The sequence below is a fragment of the Furipterus horrens genome, unplaced genomic scaffold, assembly GCF_987537825.1.
Source record: "Furipterus horrens unplaced genomic scaffold, mFurHor1.1.pri manual_scaffold_4, whole genome shotgun sequence".
NCBI classification, from domain to species: Eukaryota; Metazoa; Chordata; class Mammalia; order Chiroptera; family Furipteridae; genus Furipterus; species Furipterus horrens.
The window spans coordinates 78,218,376-78,236,796 of record NW_028327174.1 but is presented as its reverse complement, the minus strand read 5'-3'; the positions used below and the strand labels follow the sequence as shown (position 1 = coordinate 78,236,796).

The following is an 18,421-nucleotide window of genomic DNA, read 5'->3' as shown; positions in this document are numbered from 1 at the left end:
AAAGGTCAGAGGAAAATGTATACTCTAGGACTGACCCAGGAAAACCTAGTGAATATATATAATAGAAAATTCTCAGATATAGTAAAGACCATTAAGGAAGTCCTTTGCTTTGCAGAAGACATGGGAAAGAATGAACCAAAACTCTGAGGTAGACAATAACTCTCCTACTTCCAAAAGAAATTCGTTCTGCTTTGGCTGAAGCAGGAGAGAGTAATAAGACTGTGGGAGTGTTTGGGTTTTTCTCCACATGTTCCTCATTAACTAAGTCCAAAGAGAGACTTAGAGCCTTTCTTTTTCAATAAGAATGTTCAAAGCAGAAAAAGAGCTAAGGAGAGAGGTGTGAGGCAGATACAGCTTCCAGATTAATATATATATGCTTTACCGTCACCGTGAATTGGCAGAGACATAAAGCGCACAAACTAGTGGGCGGGGCTTCTACTTCTGAGAGTAATGGAGTACGTTAAATCTTCAACAGGACCAAGTGAAAAGCTAGATAAATGAATAAACAGCTGTTTAAAGGCAGCAGAACGCAATAAAACAACTCTGACTTAAAAAGCTAAGATCCTGGGAAAAAGAGAAATGTGTAGAGGTAAACCTGTCATTCTTGGCTACTTGTCCCTGTCTCAAAGAGTGGGGACAAAGTGGGAATTGAGAAGTATCAGTGCCGCCAGGCCTTGAAGAACCAAGATCCTGGGGAAAAAGGAAATAAATAAGCCTGACATTTTACATAACGTTTCTCTCTCGACATTCTCACACAAATATATTTGTGGGCAAAATAAGAAAACCAGGAAAATAGAAACATGCTCAAAGGTGAACCTGAATCATTTTTTTCAGATATAGACTTCCAAACAATTGTGATTAATGTGTTAAGAAAAATAAGTGACAAAATGGAAAAATTCAATATATAGCTAGAATCAAATGTTAAGACCTGAACAAATGGAAATGTGAAGAAGCAGAAAGTTTAAAACTGAAATTAAGAATTTGATGGATGGTTTAATAGTAAAAGAGCAGTTTAATGGAATAAAAGACCCATCATTGAAAACATATGACCTGAAACCTGAAAAAGGAAAAGAAACAAGAGAATGAAAAATATCAAACAGGTCGTCAGTGAGGAATCTAGTGTAGGTATAACTGGAATCCTAGAAAGAGAGAAAAGAGAGAATGAGGAGGAAGCAGTGGAGATCTGGGGGACAAATGGAAACAAGCTCGAGACTCCCAATACTCTATGCATGCCTAGCAAGGTTCAAAAGAAAAGGGGTAAGGTGGGAACACATCTATAGGCACATTGTTGTAAAGTTGCTGAAAATCATGACCCAAAAAAGACAAAGGAAAAAAACAAACCCCAAAACAAAAAAAACACCTTCAAATCTGCCAGAGAAAACTCCATGTTGCTTTCAAAGGAGCGGCAACAGCTACCTGACTCCACAACTAAAATAATGCCAGAGGGAAATGAAAAGACATCCTTAAATGTTTCCAAAAAGGAACTTCTTACCTAAAAGTCTATAACTATATGTCCAGAGATATTAAAGGCAAGATTAATACAGGTTCATACAAATAAAATCTGAGAAACTACATTACCAGAAAATTCAAAGAGCAAAAAAACATTAGAATGAATTATTCAGGCAAAAAGAAGATAATCATACAAAATTCTTAAAACACAGGCAGTGTAAGGAGAATGGAAGGAATGTATGGGAAATTTTAATAATGGCAATAAAAGTAGTAAAACTGTCTGTGGGATTTAAATTTCACATAGAAATAAAATATATATCAACTCTAATGCAAAATGCAGGATGTGAATAAATGGAATTAAATTGTTTGAAGGTCTGCATTATCTAGGAAAGACAAAAGTACTAATTTGCAGTAGATTATAAGTTAAAGATGCATATTATAAGCTTTAAGTGTGACTACTAAAAGAATAATATAAAATTAAAAGCTAACAGAGTGGTGGAATAAAATAATTTTTAAAAGACATGATTTTTAAAAAGGCAAGAAAGAAGAGAAAAGGAACAAAAGACAAGCAAGACAAATTGAAAGATAGATTTAAACATAAATATCTGAGCAATAATACTAAATGAGAGTGGACTAACTAATCCAATTAAAAAGATAGATGAAAAAAAAGCAATTTTATGTTCTTTCCAACGATAAATATAAGGACATAGAAAAGTTGGAAGTAAAGGAGACAAAAACAAAAGAAACTGCTGTGGGTTTTTGAATATCAGAACATAGAGTTTAAGGCAGGACACATTACTAAAAATAAATATTTTATAATGAAGTGGAAAATGTGGCAAATATGCATGTATCTAATATATAGACTTAAAATATGAAAAGTAAAAACAGATAGCTCTAAACATAGAAGATTTTTTCAAAATCATGGTGGGAGATACTAAAATCTTAGAAATTGATAAGTTGAATAGATAAATTAATAAATATATAGGCAATTTGAAAATGTGATTAAAATTTGAATCTAATTAATATTTATAGACTATTCTGCCCAACATCTGAAGCAAACATATTCTTTTCAAGGACACATAGACTACTTACCACAATTGACTGAGACATAATGTAAATTCCAAAACATACAGATTTATGTGTCTGTGTGTACATAGTAAAACTAAACTGAAAATCAGAAATAAAAAATTTAAAAATGTCTAAACATCTGTTAATTAAACAATACACTTCTAAACAACCTATGAACCAATAAAGAAATCACAAAGAAATTGGGAAATATTTTGACTAAATGCTAATAAAACTGAGACATCAAAACTTAGGGCCTGGAGCTAACACTATGTTTGCCCTGACTACATTTATTAGAAAATGTGTACAAAAAAATATCTAAGTATTTGTCTCAAGAAGTTATAAAAAAAAGAAATTAAATTCAAGAAGATAGGAGGAAAAAATAATAAAAATAAAAGAAGTTACAAAATCAACACAATGGAGCAAATGAATACTACCAAAGTTGGTTTTGTGAAAAGGCTAATAAAATTGGCACTCCCCTGCCAAAGTTAAGAAGAAAAGAGAAAAGGTACAAATAACCAAAATAAGAAATAAAAAGGCGTATAGCTACAAGTCCTTTGCATGTTAAAATGATTAGAAGATCTTAGGGAATACTTTATGGAAAAATATTTGAAAATTATAAATAGACAAATTTCTAGAAAAGATATTATTTAAGAGGAAAATGTCAATACAGTAGTTTTATAACTATTACAAAAATATTAAGTTCACATATTTAAAATCTCATGAAAAAATTTCCTGTCCAGGTGACTTTATTATTGAATTTTTCCAAATATTTAAGGAAAAGAACAACCGAAATCTTATACATACTCTTTCAGAGATTAGAAAAACAGAAAATATTTCCACCCTCATTTTATGAGACCAGCAAAACCTTGATAGCAATAACTAATAAGAATACTAAAAAAGGGATAATTTCAGACAAACAGAATGTAAGAATAAGTAAAAGGATAATACATCATGATGAAGATGGTTTAATTCCAGGGACTTTATGGTTAACATTTGATAACTTCATCAATGTAATTGACCAAATTAACAACATAAAGAAGAAAAACCAAGATTTCCTCAAACAGATTAAGAGAGCTTATTTATTAAAAATAAATACCTTGGCAAACTAGAAACAGAAAGGATTTTTTGATCTAATAATGAGTATCTAGTAAAAATATATAAACATCAGCCATGACCAGTGTGGCTCAGTTAGTTGGGTATTATCTCAAAAAAGGGAAAGGTTGCTGGTCCCATTCCTGGTCAGGGCATATACTGGATTCTGGTTCTTTTGGAATAGGGTGTGTACAGGAGGCAGCTGATTGATGTTTCTCTCTCACATCAATGTTTCTCTCCCTCTCTTTCTCCCTCCCTCCCTGTCTCTAAACATAAATAAATAAAACCAAATATATACATACACATATATATACACACACTCACACAGTATAAACATTAGACACAATGGTAATATTGAGAGCTTTACCACCACTTTTATTCAAGATTGAACTAGAAGTTCTAATCAGTGCATTAAAAAAAGAAAAGCAAACAAGTAAATTATTAAAATGTCATAAAAATGAGAAGTTATATAGAGAATCCAAATAATCTAATGATATGCAATTTGAACTAATATGGGATTTTAGTAAGGTCTGTAGGTAAAATTTCAATATAGCTAAAAAGAAATATATGGTCAAACCATGAAAAGATATGGAGGGAACTTAAATGAATATTACTAACTAAAATAAGCCAATATTAAAAGTCTACATTATATGAGTCCAACTATATGGTATTCCAGAGACAGTAAAAAGATCAGTGGTTACCTGTAGTTAAGGGGGAAGGAGGGATGAACAGACAAAGCACAGGGGATTTTTAGGGCTGTGAAGCTATTGTGTATGATGCTATAATGATGGATCCATGTCATTATGCATTTGTCTAAACCCATAGAATATATAGCACCAAAGGAATCACATAGGGAATATCTATAGAACTCTATCAAATAAATAGGAAAAGAACAGACGTTTAAAAAAATGGGTAAAGGACACTTAAAAGAACTTCATAAAAGGGGATTTCTAAATGGCCAGTAAATATATACATTACTTAACAAGTATATATCAGGGAATTACAGATCAAAACTACAGTGAGATATCTATCACATGTATAGTTTGCTGGGGCCGCTGTAACGAAGTACCAAAGATGGGGAGGCTGAAGCAGCAGAAATTGATGGTGTCACGGTTCTGCTGTCACGTTCTGCAGGCTAGATTAGGTGTGGGCAGGATTGGCTCCTTTCGAGAGGGCTGCACGCAAGATTCAGTTCCAGGCCTCTCCCCTACCTTCTGGTGGCTGACTGGCAATCTTGCTGTTCCTTGACTTGTAGAAGCATCACCCTTATCTCTAACTTCTCTTTACATGGTGTTCTCCTTTTGTGCATTTTTTATTTCCAAATATCCCCTTTTAAGAAGGAAACCAGTCATATTGGATTAAAACCCTTTCTTATAATATCATTTTAATTTAATTACTCATATATAGACAATATCTCCAAATAAGATTACATTCCAAAATACTGGGGATTAGAATTTCAATAGAGATTTCAGGGGGACACATTTCAACCTCTAATGACACAAGATTTACCATGATGGCTAAAAACAAGCAAGTAAAATAAAACAAAGCAAATGAAAAATATGAAGTATTAGTAAAGATGCAGACTCATACACTGCTTCTGGGCTTTAAATTGTGAGTGGAATTTATTTAGCGATATCTGCTAATATTAGGTGTATGTATAAAACATGACTCACTGGTTCTATTTCTTATTTACTCAACAACAATATGAATATATACAACACAAAAGATATGAAAGAACATTCAAAGCAGCATTATCCTTAATAACTCACAGTGGGATCCACCCAAATGCCCATCAATAGAATGGCTAAATTGTGGCATAATCGTACAAGGGACTAGTTAATAGCAATGAAAATGAACAAGCTACTGCTATTTGCCATGGCATGAATGAATCCCATACTGAGTGAAAGATACAGGCACAAAAGTACATATTGCATTATTTTACTTATCAAAACCTAAAAACAATCAAGCAAAACTAATCTGTGGTAGGAACAGTTAGTATATTGTTTGTACTGGCGACTTGTTACAGTGAGGATAACGGCTGACCAAGAAAGGACACAAGAGGACCTCTCTGGGGCTGAGCTGTCACTTGATTGTTTTAACATGACACACAAGAAAACCTAACGTGGTTAAAATGAATGCATTAAGACAAATTAGTATTGCTTTTGAAAAACAGTATATAAATACACTTTTTTATCCCTGCCCCCAAATACGACCTTGATTTTTACAGAGAAATTAAATGGGAGAAAATAATTATAGTTGTAGAATAATTCCCCAAATATTCAACTTTTTCTAGAAAAGGTGTAAATTTTATTTAGAAAAATATAACAAAAACTTACTTTTACTGTAATAATAGATTATGAGTTTCACTTTTCTTTCTATAAGATTAGAAAAATGTTTCAGTTTTTTTCTAATTTCCCCTTAAATACCTTAAAATACTTTCTTTTGAATGGAACATCTGGCCTTTCTATTTTACTGGTTGTTATGTAGCATTCTGTCAACTCATAATGGGAAGATGTAGGAAAATAATAAAATATACTTTGGTATGTTTTCATCTAATAAAAGCATTTATGATATTGTACTCTAAAGGTTTTAGTTTCAGAAAACAAAATTTAATTAATATGTTTTATACCTCAGTAAAATACTGCTTTTCAAGCTGATAGGTAAATCAACTTGTGATTTGACTGAATGCTTCACTTGCATGAAATTTAAAATAATGAATTTCTGAAATAGTGAAGTATCAAACTATTTAGTTCTTGTATTATCTTACTGTGCTGGTCTCTAATTTATTACTTCAGGTGAAAAAGAAAAGTATCTTCTAGTTTATATGAAATAATTAAATAGTTGTTAAAAAACACTGATGAAGACCCTTTCTGGATTCTCCTTTTGCTTTCTTTACTGAAGCTACGTGTCAAGAAATGTCCCCATCTGGTGGTAAAAATATTGAACTTCAGACAGACCCCCAGAGCTTCTAATGAAAGCAAGAATCATTTTGAGACATTGCGTTTCAGGTGTTGGAAGTGCTCTCATTTAGATGACAACAAACACCCTTAAAATGACAACTGTTTTTTCTAGGCTGAAACTAGAAAAGGTTAGTTATTAGAACAGTAAATACATGCAACATTAGGGTCCAGGTGCATTAGGAAGTAAAGAAATCAGCATAAATGCTGATCTGGCCAGATGCCGGTGGCCCATTTCAACTGGTAGTTTTGTTTATGAAGCAAAGTACTGCAGCCTAAAATGATGCACCTCTTTTCCTAGATGTGTTGGTGTGGAGCAATGATCGAGTTATTCGCTGGATCCAAGCAATTGGACTTCGAGAATATGCAAATAATATTCTTGAGAGTGGTGTGCATGGCTCACTTATAGCCCTGGATGAGAACTTTGACTACAGCAGCTTAGCTTTATTACTGCAGATTCCAACACAGAACACCCAGGCAAGCCCCTTTGTGCTGCAGTTGCACTGCTTCCTAATCTATATAATGACAATCGGAACTTTTAGGGGGAAAGAAGTTGGCTGTGTATTAATAATTCCTAATGAGAGTTAGCTCAACCTTTGAAATATGGCACTGGGGCTATAATTTCAAGCTACTCAATTTCTAGCCAAACTAATATCATAAAATTAGGCAGGAAAGGATTTAGCGGTTGTGTGGTCCAGCCTCCCACCTGAATGCCAGATCCTCCAAGACAGTAGCCCTGACAGATGGCCTTCAGTTTCTGCCTCCCTGAGAAGCAGTCATTTCTATTTACATACCTGAATGACACAGACACTTAGCACTGGGGTTGTGCACACTGATTCCCAAATCTGGATAATTACTTGAATTACCAGAGCTCCTTAAAAATTTAAAGTAAAACCTGCAAGTTATAACACAGGATTAAGAAATCAGGTCTCAAGATATGGAGCACAAGAATTTTAATTATCTCAAGTTTCCCCCAATGGTAATCATTGACCACGTTTGAGAACAACCTGCATAGGCTTATTCCATATCTGGCAGTCTAACTTTACTTTTTTTTTTTTTTATGTATTTCAAATTTTATAGAAAATATTCAGTTTGAACAGAGTAGCAGACTGAGGTCAAAGCCCCTAAACCTCAGACATTTATGTGAGGCTATTTCTCTGCTATTCACAGATAAAAGAAAATTGCCCTGCCTTTTATTTATAGGATAAATTTACAATGGCTTGTAGGTATGGAGGACTAAAAACTTAAGACACCATAAATAAAACAGGGTTTGTAATGCTTTCTCAGATAAATATAATCTCTATTTTCTTTTAAATAAATTGTGGTTTCAGTGCTGGTAACTGTTATTTGATGTCAACAGGCAAGGCAGATTCTTGAAAGGGAATACAATAACCTCCTGGCTCTGGGAACTGAACGGCGACTGGATGAAGTAAGTCCTTACTTATCATTCAAAGGGATCTTGAGAGCACAAGCAAAGCAGCTTTCAAGCAGCAGTGCTCAAAATTTAATCAGATGCTTGCTTTAAGGATAGAATCTAGAATTTTCTCCAGTATTGTTCTTAAATATTAAATTTTATGACTCATTTTATTTTTGAAAGAGCTTCATGAATTCATAAATATTATCATATCAGCAGCTAGAAACACTAAGAAGTAATTTTAAAACAGACCTTTATTCATTAGCTGTGAATACAACATAATGTTGACAGCATTTTTTAAATTACAAGTAATGATAACACTAACCCTAATAAATTCATCTTTTTAATAAGAACTGTGCTTATTTTTTAAATATCAGTATATCCTCACAGGAAATTTTAGGATGTTAAAATGAAGAGGAAAAACTTGCTTTTAATAAATGGGAAGCTTTTCATTGTTTTATATAGCAATATGGAGCTTTCATTAAAAACATGTTATCATTTTGGAGGTTGTAGGAGTTGAAGGTTATGTTGAGTGTAAGAATCCATATATATCATATATGCATGTATAAATGATTTGGAAAATAACGAACAGGTTAGCAGTCTCCTGAGAGGAAGAAATAAGAGGCAGATGAGTAAACTCTGTATTGATAGACACTGTGGACTTGAATAGTCCTTCCAAGTTTTTTACAGGGTCTTTCTGGAAGCAGTGAAAGGAAACAGTTTGAAGATATGCATAATTTTGTGTTGCAAAATACAGCTGTTTCTTGGTTATAAAGAAAAGCTGATTAACATTGTTTTGTGAGTGAACCCAGGAAATACTAAAATGAGGCAGTAATTCCACATTCAAGTGGGCAGGGCAGATGACCTGGGTATTGTAAAAGTCAAGCTGTCCTTTGTGGAAGAAGTTAGAACAGATAAACTCTACAGGCTTGACCTCCACTAACTTTCTTTAAATTCCTACTCCTGTGCAATCAGGGTAATGAGTAATATTTTTAAAATTCAGTTAATAGTTAAGTGATTTTAATTTTACAAGTTGTTTGATAGTCTTTTTAATCCTTATTCTTAATTGTGGAATCAAAGTCTACATACACCATACATGCTTTTAAATACAATATTCTCCTTGCTCAGAAGTTGCAAAAAAGAATTTTAATGAAGATTTTTAAAGATCTGTCATATTGCAGTATTCTATAATGCAGATTGAACTGAAGGAGCTGTCCAGGTAGAGACATAAGCCTATGTGATTTATAGTGTTGCTTCATGAAAGAAATAAGCAGAAAGTTCTAAAGTTCAAATGTGCAGCTTCTGTTTCTTATTATTAAAAACACAGGAAATGATTTTATCATTCAAACCTTCCATTTTGTCTTAGTTTTTTGTTTTCTTCTTTTTGTTTTTTTCTTTAATTATAAATAAGGAAAACTATAAACAACTTGCCCAGAACCAGAATGGGCTTATTTCTGGGGTTGATCACATTCAGATCCCACTGAAATAATTTGAGAACTCATGTGTCTATATAGATTTGACTTCAATTCAGAGGCTATATTGTAGCCTCCTCTCATGGAAACTTTTTCCCATGATGTTGCTTCTTTACAGTTTCCATTAACTTTCTGCAGTAACTCTGTGTTGAATGAGCAGAAGTAAGGAATTGTGATTTAAATTCTTCAATTCCTGGCTTATTTTTGAGCCCTTAACTTATCATACATTATAGGACTTGTATATTCTTACAATGTAATGTAGGGATATGTAGAACTGAAGGATATTTATGTTTTTGCAATAAATTCTCCAAGATTCAAGAAGTCAGCGGCCACAGCTGTGACACGCTGCTCCTTTTGTGCATCAATAAACATTTGGAGACCTAGGCAGTGTAAAAACCCAACAATTGAGGAGTAGCAGACATTTCTTAAACTATAAAATGTCTATGAAACCTGAACAAAATTTAGATATTGATAATAAGAATTCTAAGAGAACAGTGGATAGACGTAATTACATAAATTACTTTATTTTTCCCAGAGTGACCTTTTGTTAATTAAATTAGCAATCTATGATGAAGAATCCCTTATAGTGAAAGGAAACAGTTTGAAGATATGCATAATTTTGTGTTGCAAAAGGTAACTTATTTATAACAGTAATAAATTTGTGCTGAATATCAATAATTCCGTGTGCTAAAACGAAGTTACCTGAGTTAGTAGGGTGAACCACACATACTTAGGGAATAAACAGTCTTTCCCTGGATGAGAAATTTAGTAATATAAAAAGGTAAGATCTATGTATAATGATTACTGTTTTCCTTAGAATTAGATACAAAGAATACTATTAATTGAATACTGAGTTACATATTGCTGATTATAAATGTAGAGAAAATAATTGCATCTGTGTAGGTACTTTGTGTATGCGCAGAGTGGGAAAAATATTTATCATCATTATGTAATAGAATCAGCAGCCAGAGTTATATTATGCATTTAGTGGCATCTAAAGAGCACATGTATGCATTAAAAAGATGGTGTCCAGGCTACACATGTTTTTTTAACAAATTAAAAATTAATTCTGTTATCAGCTAAAATCTAGCATGTGACATATTGAGTCCTGCCTTTTAATTTTGTAATCAATAGACTCTCTAAATAAAGCATAATATTCTGTATGTGTACTTGAGAGGCTGAATGCAAATAATCAGTGTTACATGTTTTTAACTCTGTACTGGCAGACTGATGACAAGAATTTCAGGCGTGGGTCGACCTGGAGAAGGCAGTTTCCTGCCCGTGAAGTGCATGGAATCAGCATGATGCCTGGGTCCTCAGAAACACTGCCAGCCGGGTTTAGGTTAACCACCACATCTGGGCAGTCGAGGAAAATGGCAACGGATGGTACAGTTTTGCATTTCTGCTTATAAAGTGAAAAGCTTGTTCAGTGAATGCTAGCATCATTCTTTGACCTTGCATAGCTTTTGGGAATTGTTTTTCTGAGTTGGTTTGCTCTGCTTGAAGTTTACTTTGCTTTCATCAGACCAGACAGTCTGGAAAACTGCTAATGCATGAATTCATGGCTCTTTATTCACATTTTTAAAATGATTTATAATATTCTAAAAAGGACAGTTTTGGCTAATGTCCACATCTAGGAAGAATAATAAACAACTGCATGCTTTATGTTTCTTTACTCTTCTATTCCTAAAGTAAATAATTTGTTTAGGCAGAGGCAGTAAATGGAAATGAATTCCACTCGTGTCCCACATGTTTGACTATTTCAAGTTTTATACATCATCTTAGAAACTGAGACTCATCAGATACCCCCAGCTTTGACCAAGGGAGTAGGCTTTAAATAAACGAGCACAACCATGAGAGAAGAGAATTAACAAACAGAAAACCAACCGTAATTTCCCAATGAGCATTTCCTTCTGTGGACATTAAAACTTGTGTAATATACTTCACAAAGGAAACCAGCCATTCTGGAGGAGAGACAATTAGACATGGCAGTCACAAAGTTATTTCTGTTTGGTAAGCATTTGAAAAAAACATAGCCCCACTTTCTTTGTTAAGAAAATCACTTAGAATCATTATGTCTTTTCAAGTTTACAGTTATCATGGCCCTTACCATCCATCCTGATATAAACTGTGATCTTTGATTTACATTTCTTCTAACTTTTTAATGTTATTGGAACATACTGGCAAAATTTACGAGGAATTTACATTACTAAAATTAGTGTAGAAACTCTTCAATACTCAGGAGAAGTAAACATCCACCATACTAAATTCTCCAAGAGCAATCTTAGCTTCAAAAGCAGAAGCACCCCAGGGAGCTGATCTTGTTACAGATTTCATCTAAGGAGGATACATAACTCCAAAGCCCACCTGGATCACATTGGAATAAATTTTCATTAGCAACTTGGTCTAGAGAAAAGGAATGTGAGTGACTTCTGAGAGAAAGAGCGCCTACTAAGATGTTCAGGATCCCTTTATGCGGGGCAAGTAAATCTTTCTCATCTGAAATTTTGTACTCCATCATCCAAGTCCCTCTAAAGCCCTTTTCTCCGTTTGCAGTTGCTTCTTCAAGGCTGCAGAGGTTAGACAACTCCACTGTTCGCACATACTCATGTTGACCAGCCACTCAAGGGAGGCAGCACTGACTTGCTGTGAGTAGTTTTCCTTGGCTGACAAAAAAACAAACTCCCACAAAAATGGAACCTGCATAGACTAGTAAACATCCACTATACTCCTTGGTATGACCTAGCAGTGCAGAAGTGAGATAACCCTTTTGAATTGCTAGAGGATGAAAAGGAATCTTTATATTTTAACTCTTTATCTAGGATTTCCTATCACCAGCTGTCTGCTGTCATTTAAGGTCTGTCTGATGGAGGCCTGTCACTACCTTAGTACATATCAGTGGGATGCTATCACAGTCTCCTACTTTTTAGTAACATTTTATATTGATGCACACAGCAATATTTATTGATGAGGGTTTGGCACTTACAGAATAATACACCTTTAAGTGAGTATTGTATAGAGGGGAAGCTGAAATAAGCAGTGTTATTTTCAGAGTCAAATAGGGGCAGAGATGGAAAATGATTTGGAGGTGATTCATATTTTTTAAAAGCATAACTGAAAATTTTGAACTTTTAGTATGTTTTTTATCAGTATGACTTATATTTGTTGAAAATACATATGAATTTTAAGTATCTTGGGCTTATAGCATGGGGACAAAGTTAAATTACTTTGTAAAAATGGCGGGCAGGATGAACAGAAACCCTTGATACATAACCGTAAGATATTAAGGCATTTCTAGTTACAGAAATACTAGTTGATGGAGTTGACTTCCATCCCAAAATGGAGTTTTATGGCAGTCTGTCATTTCCTAGATTATAAATGTCAAGTGCTCATAAAACATTTTTTAACCCAAAACCATGCTTTACCAAAGTATTTTGCCATCTACAATGAATTAAGAACTTGGAAAATACTTTTTAGAGCAACAGTTAGAACAAAATGTGTGCACAGAGAAGGGAAGAGGAAGCAGTTATAGGCAGAGGAACAGCTCATCTTGTGCTGTTTATTCATTGCCTTCAGCTTAAGCACCTCTCAATTCACTGTTGGTCTTTGGGGCCTAATGTAGGAGCTGGTATGCTGCCTGACTTAGGTCACTATTTGAAGCTGCTGATAATAAAACAAAAAGCCTTGAGATAAGAGGTTTAATTTTGGAATATAAAACCCTAACATTAAAATTTTAATTACTGTATACAATTTGGCACCTAATTAGGCATGATCTAAAGTATGTAATAATTTGGCTAATTTGGCTAAGTAAGAGGCTTTCCAAAATGTTTGTAATAGCTTCTACACACATGATAATTTTCCCAAAAATGAATACTTCGCTAACTTACAAATGAATATTTAATATGTTGAGCAGTACTTGCTTCTACGCTCTTGACTGATGATGGGTAGAATAACTTTATTTGCAATCTATATTTTGTGCATGGCATTCAAGTTTATATTTCCTAGTTTTTATCATTAAATGGGAGAAAGATATTTATTTACACTACGTTAATCCAGGACAACCAATTTTTATTTTGATGACACATTAACACTTTTGTCGTTAAAACAATTAAGAACATATTTATTATTTGTGTCAGGAGAAGTAATTGTGAAATTTCCCTAAATATATTATGACTTGAAACAAAATCAATGATGCCACATCATAGACTCAGATTCTTTAAAATGTTATTTATTATCATGTTTTTGTTACAATTAAACTACAAAGTGTCTTTATAAGAGATCTAAAATATATAAGCTAGAATACAAATCTATTCCATAGAATAGGTCAACTACACCCAATTTATTAATGAACAAGCCATAAATTTTCCAAAAGAACTGATAACATTTTCCGTTAACACCTTTTTTTAAATATTACTGCCATACTTCCCATAGAATTGAGCAAATATTATGTATCAAGCTTGCCTGCACAAAATTGGAGACGAGCAAATGTTCATTACACATACCTGTTGGTTACATCCTAGATGATATCCTGTTCATTCTCTCTTAGCACAGGAGTCAGGCTGCATGGAGGGACAGCAAGAGTAGCAGGGGATGGATTTCCCAGTCTCGGACTTCACAATAAACTAACTCTGTTCATTAAATATTCTAGATGTCGTCTTTTCAGTCTACCCTACCTAAAGTGCACTACTATCTAAGAAGATGAGCAACAAACACCTTTGTGAAGACTGAATTCTAAGGAAATAACCACAAGTAATGGTTTATTACATTGAAAATGTGATTTGGGGGAAGTCATATTAAGTTTGATTAGTTTATGACAACTGTAAGAAAATGCTTAAGTCATTTGAATAATAAACATCATCCACATCATAAATTCTGTACAAGAGATGCTTTTATGAAATGGAGCCACTTGTTTTTTCATGTTTTATTGTAATATACTAGGCATTTATGTATTACTGTGTATGTATTTCTTTTTAAATGAGTAAGTCTTATGTAAATGGATATAAATATGATTTTTTTAAAAATAAAATATATGGGTCATGGAGTCTCGAGTGCAAACATTTGAAAATACCCAGTACTGTTTGTATTTTACCATTCCACCATTTTTACAGTTTTTGAATCATAACAAGTTGGTATGTTTGCTGGAAGCATGTTTCATGCTTCCACATGTTTCACCTTCAAGTCTGTCAATACTTAAAGCTAAAAACCTGCCTCTGATCATGTATAAAAGAATGATTTAACCTGGAACCGGAGCCAAAAATAGACCAATCAGGGACGTCATCTATCTTTAGAAATAGCACTGTGATGGCTCGATCTCCTTTTCGATACAAAACAAAGCCAAACTGTTTACAAGAGTCAAAACAATTATTTTAAAAAATTTATAAAGAAAAAACATTATCTTCTCTTGTTACCTTGGACCAATAAAAAAAAATGTCTTTACTAAGAACCACATGTTCATTCAAATATCTTGAACCACCAGCCAGCACTGTTCAGTGACTGTCGCCACTGCAGAGTCCAAGCTCATTTCCACTGGAAGAAAACTAACCCCCGAAACCCCTCCCTTTTGTCAGTGCAACAGGGCAATAGCCAAACTCATGTTTAATGTTAATAAGCTTTTAGCCAAGATAGCCTTGTTTTGACTTCCCTGAAGTCAATCTTATCAGAGGAAATAAATGAAAGACAGAACGATTAACATATATAGTGTATAAAGTATAGAAGAGTAATCTCTTCCCTGTGGCTTTATTTGGTGGTGTTACTGTTGTTTATTCTTTGTTTATATGGGAGATTTCAAAGTAAAACCTATTTAAAAAGACATTTATCTAACTGCTGATTTTCCGCTGTTTGATCTTATTAAGCGCAAAAGCTGTCATTAGTAATTTCATTTTTGTATTTAATTTGCTATGTTTGCACGTACATTACATTTGTTTTGATGTCTATTTTTGTTTAAACAGATTCAGTCAAAAGGTAATGGTAACAGAAACCTTCTCCGTTGTCAATAAAAAAGAATACTTCCAGTTCTTTGTTTAAGCTTTCTTTTCTGGTCATATAAAGTTTAACAATTTACTTAAAACCGTTTTTAGTTACTCCCTTCAAAAGAGAATCAGCCACAAGAGGGAGCACTAAACTTGCCTATGAGAGTGATTTCAAATTTTCTGAACACGTTGCCTGGGTAGAAACAATGGCAAAGAGCTTTGGGAGCTTATCTGAACATGTGGCTGTAGACTTACAAAGATGAACTATAATATAGAAACTATGATATTATAACTATATAAATTAGATTTGTATCCACCCATACAAGAGAAAATCATGAGCAAGAAATATTAACCATTTATATTAGACTCAAATATATAAGGATAAAAAATATCCAGCTACTTGTCTCAAAAAAGCATAACATACTCTTTAATGTACAGGATAATATTGGCCAGATTCTGAAATCCATTTATCCATTTAAAATCCATTTAATGACCCTTTATCAACATTATAAATTTTCACATTTTTAATGATTGAAGCCTTTGCAAATATAATTTTATATAAACCAAGCTGCTTTTTAAATGTAAAACAGGTGTTGATTGTATATAGTCAATATATTGTCATGAACAAAAATAACTCAATTAATTGAAAAACCATATATAAATTTTAAAATATTTATATTTTAATTTTTCCAGTGTCTTACTTACAGTAAAAAAATTTATGAAAATATGAAAGATCATAGAGAATTTATTTCAGCAAATTTAAATGATTGCATTTTTAGTAACACTATGGTTATTTTTAAAGGTGCATATCATTTGGAATATTTTAGGTACTATGTAGTAAAAGTGCTTTATGATAAAAATATTAAATAGAGAATTCCTTTTTTTTTCTTTAAAATTTAAACAGTGTAATGGCTTGAGTGTCTCCCTTGCCCCACATTTATTAATATGAAAGTAGCAGTACTTTTTCTGATCCTACAAAGGAGATTAATTTCCTCAGTCGGCTACAAGAAAAAGACACTTTTCCCAGTCTTGTGCATTGTTTTCTTCTCACTCAACTGAAAAGTAACTCAGGCCCGCTTGGCGTAGTATCCCTGTTAGATGTGATTACCAGAAAAATGTACAAGAGGACCAAAGATGTACCTTTACACACTTATTTCATCTGTAAAATATACCTCAGATTTATATCTTGCAAATAATACATATTCAGATAAAGAATTTGCCATTTCAAATTAACTGAATCTTATATGAAAATGTAAGGTAATAAAATTAAATGCTAAGACATTAAAAATTGATTATTTGTTAAGATTACAGATATGATAAATTAAATGTACTTAATAGAAGCTACAGTTTAAGGAACCCAACAGCTTGAAATTATAAATTGAATGTTTATCTAGTTGGTTTAATTCTATTAAAATAATTAATGGGAACAACTAAATGAATATATTTTTTTCCAGCTGCAACAAGCAGGAAGTCAACTTAAGCAAATAGGAATTTCCTTGAAGAAGTCATTGATATTATAGCTTATGACCCAAATAAAAAGCGCATATTTTCAACATGTCTTTATACAGAGTGTAAGCAATTTTTATAAAACAAACAAATAAGCTCTTTCTCTATTATCTCTGACATATGTTTCATGTACCCAGACTGTTACGTTGACAGCTGCTCTTGAAAATAATGTTTCTGATGGACTGAAGGATTAAGGAGTATTTGAGTACCATCAAAGACTCAATGGGCATACTATATTTGTGTGCTTAAGTGTATTCTTGGATTCTGATTACATGTCCAACCCTATACAGACCAAACATTTTAGTATCTGTATCTGTCTAGTCTGGTCAAAGGGCACATTACTATAAACTTATTAACAAAGACTCATTTTAAATTTAAAAAAATTCTCAATAGTTTATAGAAGTTTAAATGGAAAGATGTGTTTGGATGTCACATATTGTTTTAGTAAGTTATTTAAAATTAGAAACTTTACATTAAAATCTGTATTTTGGTTTCTTAGCATAATGTAAAAACTTTTACATTTCTAAAAGCTTTCTTAGCCAGCCCACCCCATTTCTACATCATGTTCTTGTTTGCATAAGAAGCTGGAATCATTAAGTACGCAGTCAACTAAGAACAGGAGACAGGAGGAGGGGCTCCTGGGAGCCAGTGTCTCCACACAAAGCGGAAGGATTTGAGGCCCTGTGCTCCCTTCCAGGCAGGGATTTCCCTAGACAGAACACAGAGCTGTACCCTGAAAGTCAGCCTTCCCTCAGGGAATGACTAGACAGGTCCTCCTATCAAGAAAATCATCTGATGATGATTATGCATGGGAGCACCTCAAAAATGTTAGAAAACATTGCAAATTTCCATAAGAAAAACTGTAATTATTTCCTGGCTTCAACTTGAGTTTTAGGTTTGGGGTCAAAGCTGCAGATTCCTATTTTAGGAAGTGACTCTATATTAATGTCACTTTGAATTAAAATGCTTTGGGGGGTCATAATCATTAGTTATATTTTTCTAAAATTAAAATGCTAGACAACCTATAATGAGCCACGTTACACGTAATTAGTAACAGCACTAATTGGGTCTAATCAAACATAGGCACAGATCTTTCACTAGTCTTCCAGTGCAATATTTTAGGCCAAGCTTCACAATTCACATTTCAGTTTGCTAGTAATTTCTATTTAAATATTTTTAATTTTAAAAAATACTTGACATCAATTAGAAAACTGACTCAAAAAGTCATGACGCCTGTTTCAGCACTTCCTCTATGTGCCTGAAAATGCTGGGGTCTTCAATTGTAGGTGTTATCTGGAAATAAAAAAATGAGAGACATGTGAATGCTCTTACTTGAAACCCTTTCTTTCTCTCTATAATTAAATAATTATATGCATTGATGTATTCCTCACTATCTTATAATACTCATAAGGAAATGTTAAAAAGAGAACTTTAAACCTAATATTTTAAAATGTATTAATATCTACAATTTCCAGTAGATAAAATAAACTCTTC

The 18,421-nt window shown here is 33.1% G+C and overlaps 2 protein-coding genes across 2 annotated transcripts in view; one reads left to right on the top strand and one right to left on the bottom strand.

Moving 5' to 3' along the window:
- The window catches only part of PPFIA2 (PPFI scaffold protein A2), a 449,044-nt gene extending 433,541 nt beyond the window's left edge, over positions 1 to 15,503 (top strand). The window contains exons 28-32 of the mRNA XM_090273671.1: positions 6,868 to 7,043; positions 7,927 to 7,995; positions 10,679 to 10,838; positions 12,009 to 12,100; positions 14,101 to 15,503. Of these exons, the coding sequence (XP_090129797.1) occupies positions 6,868 to 7,043; positions 7,927 to 7,995; positions 10,679 to 10,838; positions 12,009 to 12,067 (464 nt within the window). The 3' untranslated portion in view covers positions 12,068 to 12,100; positions 14,101 to 15,503. The remainder of the gene's footprint in view (positions 1 to 6,867; positions 7,044 to 7,926; positions 7,996 to 10,678; positions 10,839 to 12,008; positions 12,101 to 14,100) is intronic.
- Positions 15,504 to 18,083: 2,580 nt separating this feature from the next.
- Positions 18,084 to 18,421, bottom strand: part of ACSS3 (acyl-CoA synthetase short chain family member 3) — a 170,973-nt gene continuing 170,635 nt past the window's right edge. The window contains exon 16 of the mRNA XM_090273670.1: positions 18,084 to 18,220. Within this exon, the coding sequence (XP_090129796.1) occupies positions 18,152 to 18,220 (69 nt within the window). The 3' untranslated portion in view covers positions 18,084 to 18,151. The remainder of the gene's footprint in view (positions 18,221 to 18,421) is intronic.